At 38.7% G+C, this 24,429-nt stretch overlaps 2 protein-coding genes across 4 annotated transcripts in view; both read left to right on the top strand.

Moving 5' to 3' along the window:
- The first annotated feature begins 1,079 nt into the window (after positions 1 to 1,079).
- RIPPLY2 (ripply transcriptional repressor 2) lies at positions 1,080 to 5,195 on the top strand. The gene is made up of 4 exons (XM_016189585.2): positions 1,080 to 1,315; positions 1,494 to 1,575; positions 1,885 to 1,952; positions 4,923 to 5,195. The coding sequence occupies exons 1-4, from the start codon at positions 1,212 to 1,214 to the stop codon at positions 5,068 to 5,070; spliced, it is 402 nt and encodes a 133-aa protein (XP_016045071.1). The 5' UTR covers positions 1,080 to 1,211; the 3' UTR covers positions 5,071 to 5,195.
- Positions 5,196 to 7,916: 2,721 nt separating this feature from the next.
- The window catches only part of LOC103116282 (cytochrome b5 reductase 4), a 74,981-nt gene continuing 58,468 nt past the window's right edge, over positions 7,917 to 24,429 (top strand). For 2 of the 3 annotated variants that reach the window (XM_007526139.3, XM_060205453.1), the window contains exons 1-2: positions 7,917 to 8,137; positions 12,310 to 12,463. In XM_007526139.3, coding sequence (XP_007526201.1) covers positions 8,063 to 8,137; positions 12,310 to 12,463 — 229 coding nt within the window. In that variant the 5' untranslated portion in view covers positions 7,917 to 8,062. The remainder of the gene's footprint in view (positions 8,138 to 12,309; positions 12,464 to 24,429) is intronic. The other variant, XM_060205454.1, reaches the window with a different exon arrangement.

Raw genomic sequence — 24,429 nt, forward strand, 5'->3', positions numbered from 1 at the left:
ATGTGTCTGGTTGCAAATGTTCTGTTTTAGTTTGCCCTCCAGTAATTCTAGGACACTGAGAAATGGATTAGGTAAGTATTTACCTTTAATGATTTCAATATCTGAAAGAAACTACATCTCACTGTCTTGATGGGTAGAAGAAATCATTCATTATATGCTTTTAGGTATTAATTAGATAAAGTGCTTTTCTAGCTGCACTAAGTGAATAATACTAACAATACCTCACAGCCAAGGTGAGGTATTCTAACCAGTTCAGCATAATTACAATGTCTTGGAAATGAATTGCAGTATCTGAAGCGTTAACAACTTTGCCAAATTTATGGTAAAATAACCTCTATAGGGAGGAGGTGATAAATAGAAGCGAGAGTACAGAGAAGATGGCTAACTTGTCTCTGATGTCAAGATTTTATTATTCTGATTATTGTAGACACACACACACCTTCACAGAAGATTTCGAAATATCACTGAACGACAAAACACCAGATAGCAACGGAGCAGTAAAGATATTATATATCTTTGCAGGGTATTGATAAAATGTTGAGAAATAGGGAGGATTCCACTTTTTGTGAAATTTTTAATTACCTTCAACTGAGTTTGTCGGCACATTATTTTTTTAAAGGACTCCCATAACCTGATATTTATTTTGTCAGATGTTCATCCATCCATCTTTTATTTTGCCAGGATAAGGAGTTAAGGCAATCCTCTAAGTTTGGTCAACACCCTAGTTTTTTAAAACATAGGATGCAGAACTAGTTGCATTTGCTAAAGGCCAAAAAGTCGTGAGAGTCAGGGCGAGTCAAACAATTACCAGCCACTTGGCCTTTTTGCAGAAATACACAAAACGTGTAGAATTGCTTAATTTTAACCCCTCCTAGCTTCTTCACTTGGAAATCGGTTGCTCGGGCGAATGTTGTCTTTCCCCCCTCAGCCATGTGTCGAAGAGCGATTAACACTTGCACGCCAAAACTCCTTCTCGGGCCATTTGTGAGCTGCACGCGTTCACACCCGGGTTTCAGCCCGTTGTGCCTTCACGCGCAGCCTTTTTGTTTTTGCGGTTAGCCAGGGAACTAGGGGCGGAGAGAAAGCGAACCTCCAAATAAGTAGCAGGCCTCCGGGAGGGCTATATAAAACTCGGATCTAGGGGCTGGTGGGTGGAAAGGCAGAGTTATCATGCGAGCTCGCAGCTGCCTTCTGCAGAACTGAGTTGCATCATGGAGATCGCGAAGCACCCGAAGAGCAGAGAGAGCGAGGACCCGCACCTCCGCCAGCCGCCCTCGGCCCCAGATCGCCCTCTACACCCCAGAGCCAACCCTGGGTACAGCGCTCCTGCACCTTCTGGCGCCTTCAGCTCAGGGTGTCTCTGCGGAGCCTCGCCAGCTCCTCTCCTTAGCCTTTCGCCCGCCACCTCCCCTAGGCCCGCGGTCTGCTGCAGTAGCTTCTCTCCATTCTGAGCTCACAGCTCCTTTGCATGCATTGTGCTTCTCTCCCCGCAGATCTGCAGGCTTCTGGAGGCCGTGGATTGACGTTGTCGGAGGCCAGAAAGGGGAGGAGGAGCCACAGGGTGCTTCGCAGGCGGTAAGTGACGGCGGCTCCCTGCGCTTAGGTGATGAGCTAGTTAGTGGGGATACCCTACCGAGAAGGAGACAGAAGCAGGCCTGGCCCACTTAAAATAGCGCCAGCCCGCGCCTCTACCAGTGACCCCTTCGGTGCAGATGGAGTGTGTTCTCTGGATCATCTGGGACAAACGGATTGGACCCCAGCAAAACAACAGCTGACGACACTGGGGTCACGTTCTCTGCAGGCCTGATATAATAAGTGTTTCTATTTTTTTTTTTTTTGAAGAAGGTGAGTGATAATAGCGACTTCATTTCCTTTCATCCCCAGGTGCCTGATGGTGTCAAAAAGACTACTGAAGCCTTAGGGAAGCTTTCCCAATACAGGCACCCCGTCAGGTGAGTGACAGGCCTGGTAACTAAGAGCCAGGGTATCTCAGCCTAGCTCAGCAACTGATGCTGCAGCCTTCTCCCCACCTCCCTGGAAAAATCTACCTTCAAGGTAACTTTATCTTCCCAGAACTAGAGTCGCCTTACTCATCGAATTTAAAAAATATGCTTTCCCTTACAAGACCGATTGTTTAGTGTGATGTCCATTAACTTTTCAAAATGTATTATAAAGAAGAAAAATAGATGGTGTCATAAAAGTAGAATGGTGCTTGTGTGTTTTTTTTTTTTTCTTAATTCTAAGAGGCTCTGGTGAAATTGATGTCATATTAGGCAATGTGTGTATATTCTTTCTGTCTTACAAACCAGAAGGAAGAGGAATGGCATTCATATTTGCAATTGTGCAGGCAAATCAAACTTGACATGTAGGAGAAGATGGAAAGTGTTGAGAAAATCCTAAAGATTGTTAAGGTTCATAAATGGGATGAAAAATTGTTTCATCTAGTAGTGAGGAGCTAGTTTACTAGTTCTTAGCTACAGCAAGGAAACCCTTCTTAAAGATTGCTATAAATTTTTATTCAGGTGAAAGTTTCATTTTGTTGGTTGTTTGCTTCAGGGGAGCTATTAAAGAGCTATAGAGTGTTTGTAAAATATGTATATGTTTATAAGTGCATGTAGTAGTCAATACATGTTGATTGATTTCCTGCCATGTGCCAGCACTAGTGAAGGGCATGGTTGCAAAATAGGCCCTGCTGCAAGCATTTTAACAAAATTTAGTATGATGAGTTTTGCTCTACTAAAAGGAGTAGAGAGGGTTCAGAATGATAAATATAGGTTACAGCTACTTGGTGATCTTTTCTTTTTTATTTTTTTAGCCAAAGCACTGCTCAGCTCTGGCTTATGATGGTACTGGTGATTGAATCTGGGACTTTGAGAGACTCTTTGCCTAACCATTATGCTGTCTACCCCAAACCCCTGGTAATTGTAAGCGGTGGAGGTAGGATCAGAAGAAATAGCACAAAGAGCTACAGGGTCGAGAACAGTATTACTCCTTCTGGGAGCACTAGGAAGCTGGAATTTAAGTATATGAAGCAGTGGTCATTCCATTAAGGAAGCCAAGGGCCACAACTTGTACACCTTGGTGTAGTTTTGGTATATACTTCCTATCTTGAGTAGTACTGTGCATTTCTGATTCCTTTTAATCAACTGTCAACTTCTTGATAATAATAGCCAAAATTTATTCCTCTCTGAATGTTGAATCATGTCTGTCACAAAAGATCACCAATGTACTGAATGATTGAAGAATAATAATAGTAATTATTATTATTATTTCTTTTACCAGAGCATTGCTCTGGTATGGTATGGGGGATTGAACCTGACACTTTGGACCCTTAGGTATCAGAAGTCTCTTTGTATGACCATTATGCTATCTCCCACCTAGTTAAATTATTTTTTTTTGGGTATCAGATTTATAAAAGTCGACCATTTTGCTACAGATTTATAAACTACACCGCCCATCTTCTTGCCTTGCAAAATGGAGTGCACTGAATATAAATAACTTTTTTTGTTAGAAATACTCTATTATTTACATATGAGTTTATTTATACTATGCATTGTAGTTTAAGATTCAGTCTTATCTCTCTTGTTATGTCCCCTTGGGTGAAAAATAATACAACACCTCATGGAAAGATTAGTATTTGTTAGAAATTTGAAATTCTGAGGCAATTATATTTACATACAAATTATTTATATAAAGTGAATATCATCCTCCAAATCTTAGTACATGCTGCCATATTCAGTTACACAGGGAAAGGGACATGGGGTCAAGACTGGGGCCAGAGGCAATCTTTCTATACTTTAAGTTTGGAGTACATAGGAAAACATTTTAAAATATTACTTTTTGTACTTTTTAAAAAAGAATTATATCAGCAAGAGCCAGGTGGTGGCACACCTGGTTGAGTGCCCGTTACAATATGCAAGGAGCCAGATTCGAGCCCCTGGTCTCCACCTGCAGGGGGAAGGCTTTGCAAGTGGTGAAGCACTGTTGCAGGTGTCTCTCTGTCTCTCTCCCTCTCTATCTTCCCCTTCACTCTTGATTTCTGGCTGTCTCTATCCATTAAATAAATAAAAATAATAAAAATTTAAATTATATCAGCCCCATTAAATATATAGCTAAGTTAAATATATGAAGTTTTATTAAAATATTAAGTGGCATCACCCTTTATATAAGGTGCACAATACTTCTTCATCTTTTTAACATTGAGTAGCTTCAGAATTTACATGTTGATGTGTATGGAGTGGGGGGTGTGGTGTCACCTAGGTTTTTCCACTCCTGACTTCTTCAGATGGAAAGAGAAAGAAGGAGAGAAGGAGAGATACAATGGCACACTTGCTGTGGGGGCTGGGTTTAAACCTGAGTCACACACACTTATGGCCATGCAGGCACTCTTACCACACCAGATTTGTTTGCTTATCTGCTTACTATTTACCTAGAACAGTCTGCTCAGCATTGGCTTGTAGAATTGCTGGTGATGGAACCTGGGACCTTGAAGCCCCAGTCATGAAAGTATCTTGCAAAATGTCTATGTTAACTCTCTAGTGCAGCCCCAGAAATGTTCATGTAGTAGTAGCATTTGTTTCCCTTCAAACAAATCTGAAAACTGAAAGACAGACCACTTCTGTATTACCTAAGACTAAATATATTCTTAATACCTGAAATAAGTTAAATACTGGTCTTATACTCATCATGTCTAATTCAGTGTATAGCATGGAGAAATATTAATCCAGCACTTATTTATACTCTAGGAAGCAGACTTCATGAAAGCAGTGATAGTAACATTTTAAAACATTGTCTCTCAGGTTTTATCTAGGTGCATAAACTAATTGCTAAGTATATAAAGTTCTTGAAATTTGAGCATTCTCTGAAATAAGGATTCTGAATGTGAAGAAAGTAAAGTGTTTTATGTTGTCTGCTTCTTTCAGACTATTTTGGCCAAAATCAAAGTGTTACGATTACTTATATCAAGAAGCAGAAGCCCTCCTGAAAAATTTTCCAATTCAAGCTACAATTTCTTTTTATGAAGATTCTGATAGTGAAGATGAAATTGAGGAACTGACTTTTGAAAATTAACTTTATTAACTACTTTTTATGACATTAATAGTTTATAAATTTAAATTTAGTGTAAAAATGTATCATAATAGTCTTAAACTAATTTATTTGTATATAAGTTATTAATAAAATGAAATATTTTGTAATTGCTATGGTAGTGTTGCTTTTTTTATCCCTAAACTGTAATTCAATTTTAGAACTTAAAGATAGATACCATCTATCAATATAAGCATCTTGACTATATTGTGGATTTTTAGTGTATGCAAAAGGTAATTTTATGCTCATCATCAAATTACAAATTTATCTTCAGTTGTAATTTTACATTTAGTTATAACTCTACAAATAAGATTTTAATAGTCCAGGTTGAGTTTTATACCATTTTGTGGTCTCAACTGTCTCAATTGGTTATTGTTACAGATAAGTATTGTTTTATTCAATAATAGGAAATATCACCTTATATTACTAGTAACATTGCATAACAATAATGTACTAGTACATTATTGTGTATTTACCAGCAGAAGGTGGAATACTTTAAATATTGCTTAATTGAGAATGAGAATAAACCTTAGCTCTATTAAATTTTATGAGTATTTAATGAATTATGAGTCAAGTAATTCTCCCTTTACTACTCTGCTCTGCTTATAGCCAGTTGTAAACTAGTATGGCTGGCCTATACCTCTAGCACTCTACTGAAAAATCTTGAATGTTTAAATGACACATGGTATCTAAAAAGGAACGTTAAATGGTCAGAACTCCATAGTATTTGTCCATTTCTGTAAGGGGGAAGCAAAGATATTTTTGTGAAACATTCTATAACCTTTCTTTGCTCCAGTTCCCTGCTCTTGATAGTTTCAAGTGAACATTTTTTCAGTGATTAATTTTCATTAGTAGAGTCATAGAATAATCTATCACCATTTAATGAGAACAAGAGCATTTTGCATGGTAAAGACAATATAATGAACAGGGCCAGGTGGTGGTGTACACATTGCAACATAATGAACTATAATTGTGAACTTCTTTTAATTCAAATACAATCTTTTTGCATTAATGATTTCACATGCAAAAAGAAATGCTTGTGTATTAGTTCAGAATGTTAATACATTAATGGGGAAAGACAAAGTTCAGAGATGGCTACCAAATCAAGAAATTCCTCTTCCAGGGCCGGGTGGTGGTGCACCTGGTTGAGCGCAGGTGTTACAGTGAGCAAGGACCCAGGTTCGAGCCCACAGTCCCCACCTTCAGGGGGAAAGCTTCGCAAGTGGTGAAGCAATGCTGCAGGTGTGTTTCTCTGTCTCTCACCCTCTCTATCCTTCCCTCAATTTCTGACAGTCTCTATCCAATAAATAAAAAAAAAAATACCTCTTCCACAAATGACTGGAGAATATATATGATTTTTTAAATTGCCACCAGAGTTATTACTGGGACTAGATGCTAACATGATGCCACTGGTCCTGGCAGCCATCTCCCACCCCTTTATTTGACGGGACAGAGAGAAATTGAGAGAGGAGGGAGAGATAGAGGAGATAGAGAGAGACACACCTACAGTACTTGCTTCACAGCTCCTGAAGTTTTCTCCACTGCAATTGGGGTGTGGGGGGCTCGAACCTGGTCTTTGCACATGGTAATGTGTGTGTTTAACCGACTCTACCACCAACCAACCCCCTACATGACCTTTCTTATTGAAAAGACGTTACAAGACTTACTGGAAATTTGAGGATATGGTAATACAAGTCCAAACAATATTCTGGAGATGGAAAACACAATGGAAGGAGCATGGACAGAATTAACTAAAACTGTGTTTCTTCTAAAAAATTTCCCTTCTTCATTGTACTTTCTCATATTATCTGTCTGTCTCTCTGCCTTTCTCTCTCTCTTCCCTAGAAGAAACACAAAACTCACCAGACTGCCAATGTATTAGAAACCTGTCCTGTATTTGTGTTTTTCTAAGTATGTTGCACTAGTATGAAGAACCATTACCATTTACTGAGTGACTTTTATTAACAAAGCATTGTGCATTTCATTGAATCCTAACTAAACAAAGCCTAAATCTATCAAGCTGATGGGGAGAAATGAGGCAATAAGATATAAAATAACTTGCATAAAATTACTGAATTATTGAGTACAGGAATCCTGTCTCATTCTTTAAGTAGTTGTTCAAGTTCGTTTGGGGATCAACTGAATGAACACATAGTTCCTCATATGTTTCAAGGAATATTGATGAGGAAGATCTTATGAATGGAGCTGAAGGAAACTTTATGTCTTAGACTTAGGAAACTAATGTCTTTGACTCACTAGTAAGGGTTCTTAAAGGTGAAGTTTTTTCATCTTTACTCCACAGGAGGGACCTTTTATATTTAACAGTGAATTTTATTTTATTTTTTTCTGTATGGCCGTATGCTTGAGAGGAAAGGATTCCTGAGAACTTAACGTGATTTAATATTTAATAGTCTTTTTAAATTTTATATTTAAATAAGTTTTATGATGATTCTTTAAAAATATTTTATTTGTTTATTTATTAGAGTCAGATTTAGAGGGGGAGGGGAGATATAGAGAGGGAAAGAGACAGAGATACCTGCAGCCCTGCTTCACCACTCAGGGTTTTATGATGATTCTTAAGAGACACTTGAATTGTTGCTTAACAGAATCCGACAACAATTTATTCTCAGATTCGATCAGCACCAAGGTCAGGGAACAATTTCAGTCTTTGCTCTTTCCGCAAAATAGCTGTCACTTTCTAGCAGTGCTGAAATTCAGGGTGCAGAGCGAATGAAGCATGCGTATTTTCTGGATTGGATTCCGCCTTTAACTGCAGTCGATCCTATTGGCTCCTCCCTCAACGTCGTCGACGTGATGCGTCATGGCGCGCCTCCTTAGTCGACCCGGAAGTGGGCCGGGGGCTTGGCCTCTGCCCGGCCTCGGAGCCGGAGCAGGAGGTGTTGTTGCCCTAGAGGAGTGGGGCCTCTCGTTTCAGTTCAGCTGCTGACGCCGGCAGGGCCAAAGCGTAGGGTCCAGGATGCTGAATGTCCCTTCCCAGTCCTTCCCTGCCCCCAGCTCACAGCAGCGCGTAGGCTCCGGGGGGCGTAGCAAGGTAAGCAGACGACCTCCTGGGTCTGCCCAGCAGAGCTCCCCCGCTAGCTTTTCAAGCTCCCTTACTTCCTGCCCGGCTGCATCCCCTCTCTAGCCTGCATCACAGCCAACACATGCTGGCAATATTTATCTAGTTCATGTCTTCTCCATCCTTGGGTTATCTTAACTTCCCTTCCTCCCTCTCACCTACTAGCTCCTTTTCTCTTTCATTACTTATTTTGTTTTGTCAACTCCTTTTACTGAAGTCTTTTTTTTTTTCTTCCACTTATCAAGATGTATAAGATAGGGTCCAGCACTGTGCTTATTTTATTACTCAGTCTATCCGCCACTCCATTCTTGTTCTTCACTTTTCAAAAGAGTTGTGAGTGAGAAGGGAAAGGTGGAGTTATAGGGTAGTGACCAGGAATTGGAGAAGCCGGTTTGTTTTGGGGGGCACATCTCTGTCATAGTGCTTTTCTTCCTCTGGCACCTCTGTTTTATCACTTCCTTTTCTATTAGTATCTTTACTGACTTTGAAGCTAATGTTAACAAAAATTCTAAGCTTTTGTTAAGCGTAGCAACAGATGGTGTACAAACCCACTTTACATTTGTAAACTTTTTTTTAATCTCCTGTGTTCATTGCAACATGAATGTTGCTTACTCTTCCTGTTTGTTTTTGGTTCCTGTTCTGTAACCATATCTTAATGTTTTTTTTTTTTTTTTTAACTTCTTACCTTTGGACCACTTTTCATTTCTGAACTCTAAGGTCTTTGTTATAACCAATTTTCTTCCCCCCCTCCCCCTCCCCCTCCCCCTCCTTTTGCATTTATAGCTGAAGTTTGGTTCTAGAGCAAAATTCAGGGTTCAGTTATCTATAGTTTTTATTAGCTTTTGTAAAGTCTGTAAGCCCCAATTACAAAAACAGTTTTAGTTTTAGGGACTGGGCAGTGCTGCACCTGGCTAAATGCACACATTACCATGGGTGAGGGCCAGGGTTCAAGCCCCCAAGTCCCCACCTGCAGGAGGAAATGTTCATGAGTTGGTGACATAGTGCTGCAGGTGTTTCTCTTTCTCATAATTTTTAAAAGCAGAGACTTTTTGAATGAAAAAGAACTATTCGTCTCTCAACTCCACCAGTTAATTTCTTTGAGTATCTTGTTTCTTGTGTGAGAACAATACACATTTTTAGTTTTGTTCATAGGATTGAGTAGTCTTTCTTTTTTTTTTTTTCTTGCAGTATTTGTGGAAGGTAAGCATTTACTAAATGTTGTTTGACCTTAAATGTTTATTTACACCTCGTACATTACAGTGGAATTGTTGTGTAAAAACCCTAGCTTTACACCAACTATGCACTCAGTATGTAATAACTTACTATTCCCACTTAAACACTAGTACATGTTTATGAAGTATTTATCAAATACTGGAGGTATGTTCTATATTTTCAAGTTTAATTTAATATGTTGCAGTTTTATATGCCCTAAGAACTCTGTGTGTTATAACAATAAAGGTGTTGAATTCAGAGAATGATTCTGGATGTAATATTTGTCATCTGGTGTAGGGGTAGGAGTGGGAGAGCATTGACCCAAGTAGAAGGTTCATAATAATCAAGGAATCAGTTTCCATTTACCTAAAACATACTGGAAAGAAAAAAGAAAAAAAAAAAACACAACTAAAGAATGGAACGATTGAAACAAACTATAACTAGAATCTGAGGATCTTGGCAAACCACTCCAGGGAACTTAGAAACATTATTATATGGTAGAACCATGATTAGCTTTGGATTTCCTAAAGAGTATTTTTAACAACTCTGTAGGTTATGGGTTGGGGAGAATTAGGTGATTTTGGTTTGGATTGGAAAAGGTCATTTTGTCACACTTCATTTATTGGTGCCAGGAGTCTTAGAGTTTCAGTAATGGTAGAAGTGGATGGTGTGAATTAGGAGAAAGGTTTGTGGAACTGGAAAGAGTTCATAAATCTATTAATTTAGTAATTTGGGGAGTTAATGTATGGCTAAAATATGTATGATTCAAGTGAGGTATGTGGATTTCTAACCTGTTTCAGGTTTGTGTGACAGAAAATTTTTATTATAGCCATAGTCAAATTTATAAATAACAGGGATTTTCTTCTCACAGTTTTATGCTGTCTGGTGATTGTATGATCGAGAGCAAGCACTCTTCTGTGTCTAGGTATAAGGGATGAAGAAACTCCATGGCCTGTTTCATAGTAGCTTTAATCCCTAAGACCTAATCATCTAGCAGAAGGCTGTACATCCTAATACAAACACTTTTGGCTTTAGGATTTCAACATATGAGTTCCCTAAATGTGCTGACTTTTACATTAAACATTCTTATGACACTATGATATAAACTAATTATACCAGTTAAACAGTAGCCCTACCCAATAGAGAAATCTTGGATTTTTTTTTTTCTATTAGGACGTCTTGACTACTAATACTATTACTTAGAAGTGGATTTTGTAAAAGTAGATGCTGGGGCTACAGCATCTTGAACAGTGTACTGTGTTGTCATATGTGTGAGCCAAGTTTGAACTCAGCTACTGAAGGAAGCTTCAATACTGTGGTCTCTTTCACCCTCTCTGCCTTCTTTTTCTCTTAAAAAACAAACAAACAAACAAAAACTGTTCTCTCAATCCTCCCCCCAGTGTTATTAAATCCTCTGGGCAAGGGTATACAAACTTCTGTGAAAGGCCAAACCAAACAAAAAATAGCTTTCAGGACAACATACAGATTCAGTCTGTTCACCACCATATGTGGAAACTATTTTTAGCTTATAGATTATACAGAAACAGGCATAAGCCAGCCTGGCAGACCCTTCCCTGGTAGGTTACAGATTTTATATTTTCCATTATTAGTTGATAACATTTTTTTTCTTCAGTGCACTCTTAGAAAACAGGTTTTTGCTTAGTGATTTCTGACATTTTCTATACATTAAAAGTTCATAAAATCAACATTAGTCAGCTTATTTTCTTCTTTTAAAAATGATTTGTGTATTTGAGAAGGAAAGAGCACCCGAGCATCATTTCAGCAGATGCATATTTGCTCATGATTGAATTTAGAATTTTCCAAATGCAAGTTCTGCACTGTAGTACTGAGCCACCTCAGTATATAATGTAAATATAAGTAAATAAATAATAAAATAATATATAAATGAGTTGTTTATATTTCCTTCTGCCAATTCTTTTTTAAAATTTTTCAAAATTATCTTTACTTATTTATTGGACAGAGATAGCCAGAAATTATGAGGGAAGAGGGTGATAGAGAGGGAGAGACACCTGCAACATTGCTTTACTACTTGCAAAGCTTTCCCCCTGCAGGTGGTGACCAGGGACTTGAACGTGGGTCTTTGCACATTGTACCGTGCATTCAACCAGATGTGCCCCCACCCAGCCCCTCTTCTGTTAATTCTTTATTGATTTTTTGAGGTGGAGAAATTTGGTCTATGCTGGTAAACAGTTATATTAGTGGCAGAACCAGGGCACAAACTCGTTTTCTGATTTCAGCTTCAATATTAATCTCACTTTACTAAAGTACCTTTATGATGAACAGTTGTGTGACAGAATTTCTAAGCACTTCCTTATAAGTTGGAATTTTATATAATGTCCTATCTATAATTCTAATGCAGCAGTAGTGATTTTAACAGCTGCCAAAAACTGTGAGGAGGCTTGTAGAAGTGTTAGATGTGGGGGTCGGGCGGTGGTGCAGCGGGTTAAGCGCACGTGGCACAAAGCGCAAGGACCCGTACATAAGGATCCCAGTTCGAGTCCCCCGGCTCCCCACCTGAAGGGGTGTCGCTTCACAGGCAGTGAAGCAGGTCTGCAGGTGTCTGTCTTTCTCTCCCCCTCTCTATCTTCCCCTCCTCTCTCCATTTCTCTCTGTCCTATCCAACAATGAACGACATCAACAATAACAGTAATAACCACAACAAGGCTACAACAACAAGGGCAACAAAAGGGGTAAAAAATGGCCTCCAGGAGCAGTGGATTCATGGTGCAGGCACCGAGTCCCCGCAATAATCCTGGAGGGAAAAAAAAAAAGGAAGTGTGAGATGTGAAAGTTCTTGTCATTTTTAATGGGAATCAGAAGACTGAACTAGACTGAAATCAAGAAGCAAGAAGAGGATGAGAAAGCAAATGACTTGAATTGGCTGCATTGAATTCATACTTTTTCCTTTGTAGGTTCCTCTAAAACAGGGTAGAAGTCTTATGGATTGGATTCGACTGACCAAAAGTGGAAAGGACCTAACAGGATTAAAAGGCAGGCTAATTGAAGTAACTGAAGAAGAACTTAAAAAACACAACAAAAAAGATGATTGTTGGATATGTATAAGAGGTGGGTGGTATTTGTTATATATTGCAAAAAAAAAAAACAACTTAACAGCTTTTTTTTTGTAAATACTTTATTATTATTATTTATTGAATAGAGAGAGAAATCAAGAAGGAAAGGGAAGATAGAGAGGGAGAAAATGAGACAACTTTAACACTGTTTCACCACTTGTGAAGCTTCCCACCCCTGTTGGAGACCTCATGGTGTCCAATAGCCTAGTGTCTCACAGGAGAGCAGAAACAGTAAAGGGCACAGACCTGTCCTTGAGTCATTCAGGCAGGGTTAGTTATATCTGCTGTCCACTGTTGGAAATGTGTCATTTGTTGCCCTTAACATAATTATAATTTTATTGTCATGATTTTGGCTCGTCAGATACACTTATTAGACTGTTGACCTTTATAATCGCAGGGGAAAGGTCAGTCTTACTGCTCTGTCCTTTTTGCCTGCACATAGAGGCCATTAGTATGTATTGAATGAAAGCAACAGTTAGCATTTTTCATAACTTTGGTTGCTTAAAGTAGTGTGTTGGTTTTGCAGTGGATTGTTGATATGGAAAGGCATCGGTAAACACTTAATTAGTTTGCTAAGTATGCCCAAATAAATCACCGCAAGTAGGGGCACTAAGTAACAGAGATTTATTTGTTTTTTTATTTATTTTCCCTTTTGTTGTCCTTGTAGTTATTATTGTTGTTGTTATTGATGTCATCATTGGATAGGACAGAGAGAAATGGAGAGAGGAGGGGAAAACAGATGGGGAGAGAAAGACAGACACCTGCAGACCTGCTTCACAGCCTGTGAAGCCACTCCCCTGCAGGTGGGGAGCGGGGCTTGAACTGGGATCCTTATGCCGATCCTTGTGCTTTGCACCACGTGCGCACATGGTGCTTAACCCACTGCACTACCGCCTGACTCCCTCAGACATTTTTTAAAAAGTATATTTTCCCCCTTTTTGATGAATTTCAGTTTTCTTTCAACAAACACTTATCATCTGGAATGTCATCTTTGGTAAGAGAGGATGAATGATTGCTAGATGAGTAAAGTAACACAGGAGTTAACTTAATGAGTAAAAAAAAAAAAAAGTGTTCTTAATTTAGATGACAGTGTGAGGTATTGGAGGAATTTGACTGAGTGGACCACAGTATGCTTTAGAAAGCTCACCCTGGTGATAAGCGCAGTGAATTCAAACAGGCCAAGGGACAAAAAACAATTAACACAAGTATAGTAGTTCAGGTGGTAGCAGGTGAACCAGAATATTGACAAAGGTAGTGGAAAGTAGGATAAATGTGAGAAAAACAACAGATCATTTCAATACAAACCCAAATGAAAATAAACAGGAAGCATATGGTAAAATGTAACTGTCTTTTTCTTCTTGTAACTCTACAGTTTTATTGATACCTTATTATGGGGGAATACATGCAAATGTAGTTTCAAGTGGCAGAGATAATGTTTGGACCAAAAATAGTTAATGGAGGATTATAGTATAATTGTTGACACATAGGTACAATTTCTCATTTCCCCATGATAAGTGTCTGCAAAACACTCTCATCCCCAATTTAGGTCCTTTTCTACCTCAGAGCCCCCCAATTCTTCCCTCCTTCCCCACAGTTCCATGCTTTGGTGCAGTACACCAAGCCTAGTCCAAATTTTACTTTGTTTTCTTTCCTCTCCTTGCTTCTTAAATTCTATTTATAAGTGATAAATAGAATTTGGCTTATCTCACTTAACATGATTTTTTTCAAGTTCCATCCAAGATGAGACAAAGTCAATGATTTAATCATTTTTAGCAGCTAAGTAATATATATATATGGCACAGCTTTTTTATCCAGTTATCTGTCACTGGTCATCTAGGTTGCTTCCAAGTTTAGAATATTACAAATTGTACTGCTGTGAACATAGGTGTCAGATCTCTTCAGATGTGTGTATTTGTTCCTTTTGGATATATCACCAGGAAAGGAATTGCTGAGCCGTAAGATAGGTCCATTTCTAGTGTTCTGATGTGTCTCTAGACTGTTTTCTAAAGGGGTTGGACCAAGTTACATCCCCCCAGCAGTATAGAAGGATTCCTTTCTCCCCCACATCCTTGCTAGCATGTATTACTGCCCTTTCTAATGGATGACATTCTTCTTCTTATTATTATTATTTATTATTATTATTAGTGATTTAATAATGATTGAGAAGATTGTGGGATAAGAGGGGTACAATTATACATAACTCCCACCACCAGAGTTCCACATCTCATCCCCTCCATTGGAAGCTTTCCTATGTTTTACCCCTCTGAGAGTATGGGGTGCAGAAAGTGGAAGGTCTGGCTTCTGTAATTGTTTCTCCACTGAACATGGACATTGACAGGTTGATCAATACCGCCAGCCTGTTTCTATCTTTTTTTTAGTGGGGAAGGGCTCTGGAGAAGTGGAGTTCGAGGACACATTGGTTAAGTCACCTGCCCAGGGAAGTTAGATTGGCATCATGGTAACACCTGCAACTTGGGGGCTAAAAAGCATTAAGATATAAAGCAGAACAAATTGTTCAAACATCAGGAAGCCCTCCAAAAAATTAAATTGAAAAAAACATTTTTTACATTTGCATTATTTTAATTTTTCTTGTAGGAATGTTGTTTTACAAGATCATTGTTTCAAGGGTACAATATCACATCTCCCCAAATATCTGCCAGCACTTCTTACCCATCACTGAAGTACCATAACCCTCCACTGCAGGGCATAGCCTGCCAACTTCTTGGTTTTTTTTTTTTGAAGACTTTAAAAAAAAAATTTATTCTCTTTTGTTGCCCTTGTTTTTATTGTTGTAGTTATTATTGTTGTTGTTGTCATCGTTGTTTGATAGGACAGAGAGAAATGGAGAAAGGAGGGGAAGACAGAGAGAGGGAGAGAAAGATAGACACCTGCAGACCTGCTTCACTGCTTGTGAAGTGACTCCCCTGCAGGTGGGGAGCCAGGGATCCTTACTCAAATCCTTGCACTTTGAGCCACGTGCGCTTAACCCACTGCGCTACCGCCTGACTCCCAACTTCCCTGTTTTTGATCATTTCAAATTTAAACTATTTGGGCTAAGAGATATACAATTCATTTCTTTAAAAAAAAAATCTCATTTTTCCACACAATAATATGTTACGCATATACAAACTTGTATTTACGGTCAACAGAAAAACATTAATCATCCAATAAAGAAATTTTTTTTAAAAATTTCGGAAACATTCTTTTGAATGTATTTTGAGTATGCAGTAACATTTTTTCTTCAAGTTCATGTTTGGTATTCCAGGGGGACCTGGACACAGCAGTGTGTGTTTGGACCTGAATGACAACCAGAAGCTTAGGGTTGCAAGTATTCAACAGTTAGTAGGTTACTATTGGCAGTAATATAGGTCTCCCTTTAAAAAATTTTTTTTTTAAAAATTATTTATTTAAAAAAGAAGACATTGATAAAACTATAGGATAAGAGGGGTATAACTCCACACAATTCCCACCACCAGAACTCTGTATCCCATCCCCTCCTTTGATAACTTTCCTATTCTTTTGTTTTTTTTAATTTTTTATTTATAAAAAGAAAATATTGACAAAACCATAGGATAAGAGGGGTACAACTTCGCACAATTCCCACCACCAGACCTCCGTATCCCAACCCTTGGTAGCTTTCCTATTCTTTAACCCTCTGGGAGTATGGACCAAAGATCACTGTGGGATGCAGAAGGTGGAAGGTCTGGCTTCTGTAATTGCTTCTCCACTGAACATGGGTGTTTACAGGTCGATCCATACTCCCATCCTGTCTCTCTCTTTTCCTAGTGGGGAAGGGCTTTGGGGAAGTGGAGCTCCAAGGCACATTGGTGGGGTTGTCTGTCTAGGGAAGTCTGGTCACATCCTGCTAGCATCTGGAACCTGGTGGCTGAAAAGAGAGTTAACATACAAAGCCAAACAAATTGTTGAACAATCATGGACCTAAAGGCTGGAATAGTGCAGATGAAGTGTTGGGGGGGGGGGGTCCATCATTTTGTAGATAGCTCGTAGGCATATTTTAGTTATATTTCAAAGGGCCTGTAGCTATACTAGTGTTTTTTGTTTTTTTTTCCTGAGCCTGAAATCTGATGATATGCAGGTGGATCCAAGTTATTGTCTGGGGAGATGATGTCATGGCTGAGCAAAGGACCAGAAAGCTGGATCAGGGAAGAGAGTAACTCTCTAATATGGGAAAGGTGTATAAATATTGTTGACTGTAAACCCCACTGAACCCTCTGGGAGTATGGACCCAAGATCATTGTGGGATGCAGAAGGTGGAAGGTCTGGCTTCTGTAATTGCTTCCCTGCTGAACATGGGCGTTGACTGGTAGTATAGGTCTCTTATGCAACTGAGGCTTCAGTGTAGGTAATGACAGCATTGCACAATACGCTGAGTCTGATAGGAAACCAGAAGTATTTACACTCAGACATAGATATTTTTTCCTCTTACATGGAGTTACTCTAAATAGTATGCGAGCTGGTTTAGGGTTTTTTTTTTTTTTTTTTTTGGCCTCCAGGGTTATCCTTGGGGCTTGGTGCCTGCACTACAAATCCACTCCTTCTGGTGGCTATCTTTATTCCATTGTTGTTACTGTTGCTGGATAGGACAGAGAGAAATTGAGAGAGGAGGGGAAGACAGAGGGGGTAGAAAAAGACAGACAGCTATAGACCCGCTTCATCGCTCATGAAGGGCCCCTCCCCCTTGCAGGTGGGGAGCTGGGGGCTTGAACTGGGATCCTTGTGGTGGTTCTTGTGCTTCACACTATGTACACTTAACCCAGTGCGCTACCGCTCAATCCGCTGGCTTAGTTTTTTTTTTTTTTAATTTATTTGTTTTAATTTTTGTCACAACTTGAAATGTATTAAGGATGTTTTTGCTTATTTTTATTAGTAATTTGTCATTATTTTCCATAATTGACAGACTTCAAGAAAATTTTCATACTCCCACCTGAGCTTAAAAATCACACTTCTCAACAAAGTTCTGTGCTGCCCCAACTTCCCTACCCTCTGTAACCATCTTAGTCTCAAGTGTCCAAGAGACAGTCTGGTTACTTTTTTTTTTTTTTTTTTTGGGCAAGTTTGTTTGGCTTAATCATCAGTATTACACATATGAGTGAAACAATACTCTGGTTAGTGCACCATAGACTTTAAATTCCTCCAACAGTGAGTTACTACTACCTTGTTTTTATAATGACACCTATTGCAAGGGAGGACATGCATGACTTCTGTTCTACTTTTAGCTTGAACAACTTTGCCTTACATACGGGAGATCTTTCTCCATGCTCTTGACCTTCTCTCAGTGGCATGCTATTGCTTATTACTTAAAGGCAAGACTTGTGATCAAGGCACAAAAGGGTTTGGGATTTTCCTGGTTCAGCCTCAGCCTTAGGTAAATTGTGAGTTTTCTCAGTGCTTCTGTGTCTGCCCTAGTAGAGATCTGGACTGCAGGCAACTATTCTACTGTCCCCTGAATGGCAGTGAATTCTGCCTCATATCATTAGGGGGGAGGAGTACTACAGCTGAATGCCTAGAGTGTGAGCAATTTCCCTGCCCATTTTTCAACACTGGAAGATCTTTTGTTTGTACTAACTCAGGATCTTGGTATGAGTAGGCTTTCTGTCCCTCCAGTGTTCAGTTCGCATTTGCTGAACATCAGTACAATTTAAGGGAGGGTGTGTTTCTCACCCTTTCCTGCAACGCTTAACCTTTGTTTCACATCTGTGCAGAAACCAGAGTAGACGGCTTTACTCTCCCTTCCCAACACAAATAGCTATTGCTTCCTGACTGGGTTTAGCCTGTGTTATTGTGGGGATTATCTACCTCCTACCTTAATCAGTAGTTTGTGATCACTGTGTATTCTATGCCCTAATATATATCAGTAGATGGACTTTATTAGTGCCCTTCCTTCAGAATTTCAGAGCAAGCATGGCACACCTCCTCCAGATCTTCCTGTTCATGGTATTTGTCATGAGCATCTCATGAGCTGGGAGTCTGTGAACAAAGATGGGCAACACCCATGTGATGAGGTGGCTAGTGGATGCAGAGTCCCCTTGTGTCTGAAGTTCCTAAGGTTGTAAACTGGCACTGGTGAGCCCTGACCCTTGAAGGGCTTGCTAAACTTCTAGTTGTTTTATGGAAACATCTCTTTTTTTCTGTGTTCTTTCAAAACGGATATAATTTCTAGGTCTGCTTTTCTCAGGGGGACTTGTTATTGATACTTTTTGGAATTTGGGTTACTGATGGACTCCCAAACATAAGATTTTTATGGGTTATGCTTTTTTTTGTTAAGGGTAAGAAAATTTTTTTTCTTGTGATTTTCTGCTTCACAAATTGATCATTACATCTTGAATTGGTCTTTTTGCAGCTGATTTGTTTTGAAAAGTAGGTAATAAAGCATAAGAACACATTTGGCTACACAGATAAACACACAGATACATAGACACACACACACACACACACACACACACACACCCCAGTTAATAGCAAGGCACTTAAGTGCTGTTAGTTGTTACTGCTAAACCTAAGGCATAAGCTGAGCGGGAAAATCTGATGGGATAGGAAAGAGGCAGAAAAAAGCAGAAAAACTGATTGAGGAGGAAGGCATCTTGATATAAACTGTAAATCCAGTTTAATTATAAAAAATTATGACTACTGCTAATGGCATTTGGTCATTGCTATCCCTAGAAATTTGAATTTTTTCAAAGTATGTCAAATGTTGAGAAAGGTAAGTAGCCTATGGCTTCACTCGTGTTGTAAATAAAGAAACGAAACAGATAAATGAACAAAAGTCTTAACAAGAACAAATTAGAGATTACTAGAAGGAAAGGATTAAGAGGAGCTATAAGTCTATACACCTGAAAGCTATATAATGTTTTAAACAATGTTTATTGTGATTTTTAAGAAAAGGAAAAATATTCAGAATATATGTGAGTCTCAGACTTCTGACTAATTTTCTTCACACTTTTACTAACCAGATTCCATTTTGTTAGATGTCAGGACTTTTCCCCCAAATGTTGATAATATCATAGAAGATGATCTGATTAATTATGTCCATTTGACCTTCTGAAGTATTTCAAGACCTTTATCACAGTCAATTTAAATTTCCTGGGGACAGGCTATGGTGTACCAGTTGAGCTCACAGGAGCTCAACACCAGGTTCAACACCCCCTCCTTATAGCACTCCTCACACTCTCTCCACAGCAAGGAGAGAGCTTCGCTAGTTGTAAGCAGGTCTTCAGGTGTCTATCTTTCTCCCTCCCTTTCTCTTCCTTCCCACTCAATATCTCTCTGTCCTTTGAATAAAATAGAAAGGGGAGGGGGGAGGAAAAAATGGTTATCAGGGTCTGGGATTTGTAGTGCTGGTACCAAATCCCACTGATAAGCCTGATGGTAATGATGATGATGATGATGATGATGATATCAGTAGGGTGTAGTCACACAGGAGCAGGCCTCCAATGATTACCCTGATGGAAAAAATACATAATGTGCAATTTCTCTATTGAACACAAGATGGCGAAACAGTCACACTACTTGTAAAAATGAATCTGATTGTATGCAGAGAAAATTGCCATGATTTTTATTTCTTACTTTTTTTTAATTAATGATTTAATAAAAATAGAAAAGGTTATTGTTTAAGATGGGTACAATTCCATTCAGTTCTAACCACCAGAGTTCTACATCTCATCCCCTCCATTGGAAGCTTTCCTATGCTTTATACCTCTGGGAGTATGGGGTGCAGAAGATGGAAGGTCTGGCTTCTGTAATTGCTTCTCCACTGAACATGGACATTGACAGGTTGATCAATACCCCCAGTTTCTATCATTCCCTAATGGGGTAGGGCTCTGGAGAGGTGGGGTTTCAGGACACATTGGTTAAGTCACCTGCCCAGGGAAGTCAGATTTGCATCATGATAACATCTGCAACTTGGGAACTGAAAAGCATTAAGATATAAAGCAGAATAAATTGTTCAAAAATCAGGAATCTAAAGCAGATGAGAAGTTTGTTCTTCATGTTAGAAGAGCTATGAAACCTATTTTAGGTATAATGCAGGGGACCCGTGACTTTCCTAACTTGTGTCTGAGCCTGACAGCTAACATGCGGGTATCCTGAAAGTACTGTCTATGAATTTGGTGTTATAGTTGGGAATAGGACTAGAAAGCTGGATCAGGGCAGAGGATAGCTACCGAATATGGAAAAAGTATATAAATACCATTAGTTGAAAACCCCACTGATCTGACCTAAGACCTTAGGAACATTCTAGGCTGCACTCATTTCAGGACCAGTCTACCTTGAGTGGCAGAGTATGTTGACCCATCCTCCCTACAGAGAGCGGGACAGTTTCTACCATTGTTGTTCTACTTTGAGGGTAAGGTTCTGTAGAGGCCCCCAAGAGGGTTTATGATGTTTTTCCTGATGGAAATGACCAGTGATGGTGGAGAGAGGGATCTGTTAAAGGTTTAGACCCATCCTATCTCTGTGGTAATCCCAGGATTCCTTGACTAGGGCCCCAGATGATGGGGTGGCCTTGTAGTGACCAAAAGGGCCATAATTACAGAGTGCTGTCTCTTTCCCTTATCCAGCTTTTGTAGTCCTTACTTTATCTGATGGGGTTAGGCTTACAGTGATTGAGGAAAGTGAAATAGGAAGTAGATGAATATCTAGGTCTGAGTAGAAAATATTTAAGTACTTTATGTTGCCTATTTGAGGTCTGTTTGCTTGCTACACTTACTGAGTCACTGTAGACTTCTGTGTACTTTTACTTTATGGTATATATTTTCCCCTAACGTATGGATACATGTGCATGTGTGCCCTATCTCAGTGACCTTGGTTTATATTTAGATTCTATAACTTTGCCAAGAAGTGTGCCACCTGAAATGGAACTTAGGAGTCCTATGAGCTAGGAAAGGTCCCACCTGAGTATTGGAGCTGGAGGGTTGGCATCCTAGGCCTGGCATTTCTGGATGCAGTCTGAAGTGAAACATGTAGAGGTGGCACTTGTTGCATTGATTTGGTTGAGATCACAGATGTAGTATCAAATGGTATGGGCCAAAAGAAGTATGAAGGAAAACAAGCTAAGCCTTAGAGGTTCCATACAAGACCTTACCATGATTTATGTTATTTAGTGCTATTTACAAATAGCTAAATCTTATACGCTGTCAAGGCCAGTTGCTTCTGGTCTCCTTGGTCTAAGATTACGGGTGATTTAATATTTGAAAAAATAAAGTTATTATTAAAAATGCATTGACAGCTTGAGTTCAGTGTTGAAATTCAATCAGTTTACTCATTTGAAACCTTAAATGCTTAGATTGAAGGAATATATATATTCAGGAGGGTTCCTTTGTCCCCACAACTTCTCCAGCATTTCTTGTTGCTATCATTTCTGATGTATGATATTCTCACAGGGGTGAGGTGTTGTCTTTATTTGCACTTATCTAACAATCAGTGACTTGGAGCATTTTTTCATATGTTTTTTAGCCTTTTGGATCTCTTCTGTAGTGACTATTCTGTTCGTATCCTATCCCCATTTTTGAATTGGGTCATTTGCTTTTTTGTTGCTAAGTTTGGTGAGCTCTTTATATATTTTAGTTATTAGCCTCTTATCTGATATATGTCATGTGAAGTTCTTCTCCCATTCTGTGAGAAGTATATTTGGGTGGTGGTTTCTTTTGCAGAAGCTTTTCAATTTGATGTAGTCACATTAGTTTATTTTTGTTTTAGTCTTCCTTGCTATTGGGTCTGTATCATTAAAGATGCCCTTGAAAATTAGATGGGAAAGAGTTCCACCAGTATTTTCCTCTAAAAATACTTAGATATTGTAAGAACTTGATAGTTTCTGGTCTAACATCTAGGACCTTGATCCAAATTGAGTTTACTTTTGTTTCTGGTGAGATAACAGTGGTTCAGTTTCATTCTTATGTATGTTTCAACCCAATTTTCTCAGCATCATTTATTGAAGAGACCCTCCTTTCTTCATTTAATAGTTTGGGCCCCCTTATCAAAAATCAAATGTCCATAGGAGTGGAGGTTTGTTTCTGTGTTTTCAGTTCTGTTCCATTGGTCTGTGTATCTATTTTTGTTCCAGTACCAAGCAGTTTTGATTATGATGACTTTATAATATAGTTTGAGATCTGGGAGTGTAATTCCTCCATTTCTTTTCTTTTTTTTCAAGATTTTTAAAAAATCTTTTTAAAAACCATTTATTTATTTATTTATTTATTATTCGATAGATACAGAGAGAAATTGAGAGGGGAGGCAGAGATAGAGCGAGAAAGAGACAGACACCTGCAGCCCTGCTTCACCACTCATGAATCTTCTCCTCTGCAGGTGGGGATCAGGGGATTGAACGTGGGTCCTTGTGCCCTGGAATGTGTACTCTTAACCAGGTGTGCCACTGCCTGCACCCCTTTTCCTGTCTGCTCTTTACAAGTTTTTTTTTTCTGGCAATTCTAGGTGTTTTCTTGTTACAGATTAATGTTTGTAATTTTTGTTCTGTTCTTAGAGTCAACAAAATGAGCAGTGGTGAATAGTGCAGTTAATGGGAATATTGTATGTAGTATATTACATTACACATGCATGTTAAGCATTACATTTTAGGGGAGCATCAGTAATGTGGGAAACCAGAGCTAAATCTATGTTTATATTTTAAAAATTATTTTAGAATATTATAAAAATGTTCTTGTTCTTACAGCAGTGACTCTCAGACTTTGCTTTTCATACCTCTTGATTTTTCACTTTCAGAAAGTAAAAAATTTAAAAATTCAAGGAATATATTAAGATTGGTTAAAATAATTACTATAAAAAACTTTTCTGAATGGTAGCTAATTTTCCCAAATAAAAACATGGTGAAACAAGTGGCATTGTTTCACATTTGGACAAAGAGCTTTAATGTGTGATTTAATAGATGATGCCTGTAATTTCATGTCTTTCACATTCAACCTTATAATCTTGAAAAAAGAAAGAGAGTGGGGAAAATAGAGGTAATAATATAGTAATTTTTCTGTGAAAAAATTTTGACCTTGGACTACCAAAAGAGTCTCCTTGTCACTTGTGTTGGGAATCAATTCTATACAGATCTTTTACATTTTTGTACATCTTAGGATGTCCTAGACAATCTTTTCAGGAATGTTTACATAGCATAGCTCTAAAAATACAGTATCTCCCTGTAGAACAAAAGAGAAGTTTGACAATTGTTCACTATAATAATGTCTCAGTCACAATAAAGGGAAAACAATTATTGTCTGTTATGAAAGATTCAGGTTTCCCAAATTTAAGATTTCTCTCTTGTCATCTAGCACATGAATATATAGGTTTTATCTAACTTAAATGAAAATGTTGATATTCTAGCTACTGCTGTTGATGTGAGCACTAATTGTGCTTACCCTGTAAGATAGGAGGTTCACATTAACAGCCAGGATGGATGAAACTGGCTGGCTAACTTACCAGCCTACAAGTATGAAGAAATCTCAGGTCCTTTGTACTTTTAATACTATACTTCAAAGTAATAACGATCATTTAATAGGAATTTTGGAGAAAAATGTTGAAATTTGTGTTCTGGTTTGTCTAGTTTAAAAGCAGTTTCGTTAACTGAGAATGTTAAGTGAGATGTCAGAAAGACAAAGATAAGTATGGGATGATCCCACTCATAAACACAAGTTGAGAAAGAAGAACAGAAAGGGAAACTCAAAACAAAATCTGACTGAGTTTGGAGTATAGCACCGAAGTAAAAATCTCTGAGTGGAGGGTGAGGGTAGATGTTCAGCTTCCTGGGGGTGTGTGTGTGTGTGTGTGTGTGTGTGTGTGTGTGTGTGTGTGTGTGTGTGTGTGTGTGTGTGTGTGAATATACAGTCGTATTAACTTTTAGGAATATAAGTTGGTGGTGGGAATGGTGTTTATATGCACTCCTATTAACTTCTAGTCTCACAAATCACTATTTAATTAATACGAGAGGGGAAAAGTAAAAGGAGT

This window comes from Erinaceus europaeus, chromosome 13, assembly GCF_950295315.1.
Source record: "Erinaceus europaeus chromosome 13, mEriEur2.1, whole genome shotgun sequence".
NCBI classification, from domain to species: domain Eukaryota; kingdom Metazoa; phylum Chordata; class Mammalia; order Eulipotyphla; family Erinaceidae; genus Erinaceus; species Erinaceus europaeus.